Source organism: Eubalaena glacialis, chromosome 6 (assembly GCF_028564815.1).
Source record: "Eubalaena glacialis isolate mEubGla1 chromosome 6, mEubGla1.1.hap2.+ XY, whole genome shotgun sequence".
NCBI lineage: Eukaryota > Metazoa > Chordata > Mammalia > Artiodactyla > Balaenidae > Eubalaena > Eubalaena glacialis.
Window position 1 is genome coordinate 43,388,120 of NC_083721.1, and position 6,000 is coordinate 43,394,119.

The window sequence follows — 6,000 nt, forward strand, 5'->3', positions numbered from 1 at the left end:
CTATTGCTGACGATCCTTCAGCTCTACCATCTTCCACCTCCTCTCCCTCCTCCAGTCAGTAACTCTTCTTGCTTCTTCACTTGATGCCAGCTGATGTACTGTACTACTGTACTTTACAAGGTACTGTACTGTAAGATTAAAAATGTTTATTTTTTGTGTTTGTTTTTTATGTACTATTTGTGTGAAAAGTATTATAAACCTATTACAGTACAGTACCATTGTGTTACTTGGATACCTAGGCCAACTTTGTTGGACTTACGAACAAATTGGACTTACGAACTTGCTCTCAGAACAGAACTCGTTCGTGTGTAGGGGACTTACTGTAATTGACTGACCTGTTCTCAAATTTTTTGGTTTCCTTCTTTACAAGTAGGTTCCGTTCATCTAGAAATTGGGAAACCAAGAAGGAATGCATTCACTAGGAAACCTAACATATTTTCCACTGAATTAGAAGCTGTGACTGCTATGTAGCCATTTCAAGTTCTTTACTCCTGTTGGAAAAAAAGAGAGAATCATGCTGGAATGACAATAATCAAGGCAAAATAGTGTAGTTGCCATATACAAGTCAGGGTTAGAAGTGTTGCCTCTCCAGGATGACTACTATACACAATAGAAATTGTAAAGAAGAGATGGATACAATCATCCATAGGTGGGAACAACAGGGCTCAGGTTCTTCCTGAATAAGGGTGTGGTACATCTTACTGAGTAGACAAAAAAATCAAACATGAGGAACTGCCTAAAAGCAGGAGACATATGAACTGGGTAGTGAAGGAAGAAGTCATAAATACCAGCTCTAGCTTAAAACCAAGAGAGACAGGCAAGCCCTAAAACCAGTAACTGTATTCCCTTGCTTGTCTTTTTAAAATTATTTTCTGGAATATAGGATGTGTTGGTATACTACAATGTATCATTTCATCCATAAAGCACAGCACATTGACACAGAATTGTGACAGAACTAGAGGAGGCAAGGACATCACCTGATGATACTAAACTAGGAAGTGGTAGCCTTGAGCCTTCCTCTCTGAGTGTGGTGACTGGAATCTCTTGAAGAGGAGGTCCTTTCTGCTGTACATTAGTTATTTGCATTATATTAGAAATATCTGCATTATATTTGAAATGTTTTTCAAATGGTGTTCATGGAAAGAAGGGCATGTGTGTATGTTGTACAGCCAATAATTGGAATGTGTAGACTTCTCTTGTTTCTGCTTCCTTCCCAGGATCCATTCCTTTGTGGGAGCTGTCCTTCTGGCACTCTACCTGATTCTACTGAGCTGTCAACCACAGGACTCCAGAAACAAGCTAAGCCAAAATAATCAGGCTCTCTTTTCTAAGAAATTCAATCATGAACAGGTATACACAGAACTAGAAGGCAATTAGAACTAAGTCATCTGATGGCAGCTCCTCACATAGTGAGCACATGAGTTCCCACTATATAGATCACCTAAATGCCCAAGTCCCTGGCTTCCCTAGGCCTGGTTATTCAACATGCCATTAAGTAGGTCTTCCAATAAATCCACTCAGCTTTTTTTTTCCTCCATTTTTCTTTCTTCCTTCCTTTCTTTCTCCCTTCCTTCCTTTCTTTCTCCCTTCCTTTCTTTTTCTTTCTTTCTTTCTCTTTCTTTTCTTTCTTTCTCTTCCTTCTTTCCTTCCTTCCTTCCTTCCTTTCTTTCTTTCTTTCTCTCTCTCTCTCTTTCTTTCTTTCGTTCATTACCAAGAGTCCTTACTGCTGCTTGTAGCTAAAGATTAATTAATATATGTATTATCAGGCTTCTCATATTTTTTCTCACAGTATTTTGAAAGTTTAAATATGCATATAGATCATTTAGCTATTAAAGAGGATATTGAACTTGGTGGACAGAAAAGGTCTATTATGAAAAGCATGACTATATATCCTAGATAGGATTAATGGCAAGAGAATATGGCATAGGGTGTTGTTGTTGTTGTTGATGATGATGATGCAGTACACCAGATATTGTCTCTAACTCTTCCAGCACCAACCCCAACTCTAACCTAAGCTTGATAAAATCTCTCCATCAGTGCAACTTTTTGGACTCTGAAATAAAGGAAATTTAAGAAAAGACAAAGATAGATAAACAGTAAAAGAAATGGTCAGAGAAAGAAAGAGGAAAGCAAAAAAGAGAAGGAAAATATGAGTCAGTAATGTCAAGGGTAGACTGCACCTAAGCAGAAGTGGAAGTCTGGAAAGGGCCAAATTAGCACAGCCAAAGGGGATATCCCCTTTCTTCTATTTTTCTTCACACAGCCTTTAGTGTGGTATACAATATATAGACAGCATAAGTTTTAAATCTATAGATAGATAGATACACATATACATATAGATACAATCATGTGTGAAAAGTCAGTTCACATCTCTGAACAATTTCAAAAAAGTTGAACTGGATGATTTCTCAACTCTCTCAAACCTAAAGCTGTGATTTTTAAACTTTTTCTTTAAATAGCGACTGTATTTCTGTGGACTAAACAATAAATCAAATATTTGGAATTCTAATTCTATCTCAAATTTACAATCTTAGGGAGTAAACACATTCCATCTGTATCTCAGTTTTCTCACCAGTAAACCAGAAATGATTTTTAATCCAATTGAACTAGAATTAAAGAACTAATTTATATACGTTATCAGTGTCTATATATAACAAGATTTCTCCATACGTATGGTTTGATTATCTCTGTATAATACACATAGACGCACACATCATTTTTTAACTCTGCCTAGATTCCATGAACATGTAACAATCTCTACAAAAAGAAAGGGTTTAGCAAATTCCTGTGGTGACAAGCAGTACGTGGGGCAAGCCATTTTTGCCTTTTTCTTCTCTCTAAAACACTGGTTATCATGTTTTATGTATTTACCCATATATTTCTTTGTAAGCACAATTAACAACCTTGTTCTCTGGTACAGAGTTCAACAAGCAGACCCCTGAGAGGACAATGCATGGCAGTCCAGTCCATAAATGATTATCACTGGAAATGTACTCTAGGCTCCCATGGATGGGAAGATCATGGTTGGCTCTGGAGGATGCATTCTCTGTATTTTGTTGGCTTCACTTATACACTCTAAAATCATATTTCCCAATAGGGAAGCTGTCTCAGTCTGTGCAGGGGTCAATAAAAACTTTTCTGTGATGACAGCATACTCCATATGTTTAAGCGTTATTCCCAACATCTTGCCTTGCGATGTTCACATTATTTCCTATGTTAGTCTTTCCATATTGATTACAATTTACCAGTTATTTAGACCCAGTAGTTTTTCATGTTTTAATTATCCCCTCTGTAATTATTTTTTCTCTCCATTTCCAAATGTTCTTTTCTCTCTTCAGTGTTTTTTTGTTGGTTTTCACTTTCATGAACTTTCATTTCATTCTGGTAGAATATGTTAGTGACTTCCAAAATGGAATGATTGCATTCCAGGAGAGTGTGAAGATAATTCATTAAGGTACAGAAAGAAAACACCAGTGCTACTGTTCAGATTTATTTTGACTTTATCCTTTAAAAACTCATTTAAATATACGTAATATAATGTTCATAGTATACTAGGTCAGAAGTGCAGGTGTGTAATAAATAACTAAATATTAAAAAAAATAAAAACACTGGTTATCAGACAAATACTTGATTGTCCTACCGAACTATATAGATAATGAGTTACTGTATGTGGTCCATATATAGGCTTAATGATAGAGGTTTGTATGCTGAAGTTCTGCTATTGTGTGTCTTTAATATAAAATCAACAAATGTTGTTTTAGCCTTTAAATTAGAATTTTAAAACACCTCATTCATCCTGATCTGTAACTAATAAAAAAAAAAAAAAAACTAGTAGAATGTTAGTAAATTCCTACTTAATTCTCCTGACATTATCATCTTTGAAAAGTTTACATTGGAGCTTTAACCAATCTAAAAGCTATGGTGTAATTCAGAGTTTATCTCTCCCATGCCATTTCCTGAGAATAAAACATAGCACAAGTACGCATTTTTGACCAGTGAGCATGCTTAACCTTTAAAGAACAAACTGACAACTAAGATGTACTAAATGCCTTGATATCCCTATATATATATATTTAGAGAAAACTCAATATCCTGCCTTGAATCCAGGCATGGGAACATAAAGAACAGGAAACACAAAGATAAAGTACAAAGAACTCATGCGACGACCTCAGATCAGTGGCACCCCGTCAAAAATCCTCAGTACGAAATTATCTGAGAACTACAATCTTTAACAGTTCTTTTGGTTTCAAGGTTAAAAAACTGACATCTCCGTACTGCTACGCAAACCCGCACTCATCCCCAAATAATTCGTGTGTCAATGTTGAGATAAGGAAACCCAGCTCAAAGTCCAGGCATTGCAGAGCGGAGGTAGGTTGCAGCAGGGGTTGCTGGTTGGGGACAGGCGCTAGTACAAAGGGAAGACAGAGTGGGCTGACTTTTCCTCTCTACTTTTATACTGTAATGTGCTCATCCTTGTCCTCTGACTGGGAACTTCAACTGTTTGGGGCAAATGGGTACGTGTTCTAATTCCTTCACTGATATTTAGTATCACTCTTGTTCTAGAATCTGTCCTGTAGTCAACACTTGATTCCCAGAGCAGGGTGAATATTGACCCTGCCTCCACCATTACACTGCCCGCTAGATCCACGGCTGATGGAAGAAGCACTTGCTGGAAACTTTCTAGGAGGCTGCAGCCCTAGAAAAGAAAATCCTCCCAGCAGGGCTCGGAGTAGTTGGCAATGCTGAGAGAAGAAGACAAGACGCTATTGATTACTCACAGTTCGCCTCCAAGACGGGAAGCACTAGGGCGAGGCACGCCAGCAGCGCCCCAGAGCGCCCACCCAGGACCCTCATGGCGAAGCGCGCGGAGGCGCGGGCGGGGACGGTGGCGCGTCGCGGCGGGGACCCTTGCGCTCGGCGTGCCGCGGGGCTGCGACTGGAGCGCCGCTGTCTGAGAACTGCGGCGCGGAGGCGCCTGCGAGCGAGCGCGCCCGCGGAGCAGCCGAGCCGGGGGCGGAGGGGACGGCCCGCTCCCAGCCCCCAGCCCGACGGGGCAGTGATAACAAGGACATTTCCTGGAAGCTTTTCTTTTCGGAGCTGGGGGCAGGGCTAAGGGAGAGTGCTGAAGGCCTAGTAAACACTGTCGAGACATCCTCCTCGCCCTTTCCCCAACTCCAGCGTTTCGTTCCGGTCTCCGGAATGTGAAGTTTGCCAAGGAAAAGGGGAAGCAAACGCAGTAAAACACACACACAAACACACACACACACACACGCGCAAAACACAACCTCCAGCGAGCCGGAGTGGAAGGCGGAGTGGCCAGGAATACTTTGAGGACTCAGAGGTCGGGGTGTCCTGGTTTAGAAGGAAAGCATCTTGAGAGACTGACATTGGGAATGAAGATGTTAACCAAAACCTAGAAGCGAAATGAGAACTCTAGGAAGGCTACAGAGAACAGAGATAATGGAATCAAATGTGATAGTTTTGATTGTCTACATTTTTGTTTTGTTCTTGAATTTATAGCGTAAAAAAACTATAGCAAAAAAAAAAATGTTTGGGGAAAAAAGAGAATGTATCAAATTCTGTCACCTTCAAACAGCTTGTTTTTGGTTTTTGCATGTTACCTCTGCTTTTTTGTGCTTAGGCAAGCATATTTGAAATATGTTACTTAATGTTTAAGGCTGCCTTTGGAGCTAAACCGCCTGGATTCAAATGGCAATGCTCTGCAGCTTACTAGTTGTATCATCTGTAAAATGGAGATAGTAGTAGGTTTTCAGTGTTAACAGAAGAATTTAAAGAGATAACACACGTGAAGCAATTAGTGTGTTAAAGAGTAGCACATAGTTAAGGCACACTTACTACTATCATTCCAGTATTTCTGCCCAGTGAACAATATCAATTGATTTCCTATGTGTGTGAGTGAAAGTCAATAGGCTGATGATCTTTCAAGGGTGCATTCCAGCTCTAGGTTTCTGTGGTTTTATGATCCAGGTGGATGAAAGT

The 6,000-nt window shown here is 39.7% G+C and overlaps 1 protein-coding gene across 1 annotated transcript in view; it reads right to left on the reverse strand.

Annotated features, from left to right (window-relative positions):
• The window catches only part of PROS1 (protein S), a 61,453-nt gene extending 56,414 nt beyond the window's left edge, over positions 1 to 5,039 (reverse strand). The window contains exon 1 of the mRNA XM_061192993.1: positions 4,779 to 5,039. Coding sequence (XP_061048976.1) covers positions 4,779 to 4,854 — 76 coding nt within the window. The 5' untranslated portion in view covers positions 4,855 to 5,039. The remainder of the gene's footprint in view (positions 1 to 4,778) is intronic.
• Between the last annotated feature and the right edge of the window lie 961 nt (positions 5,040 to 6,000).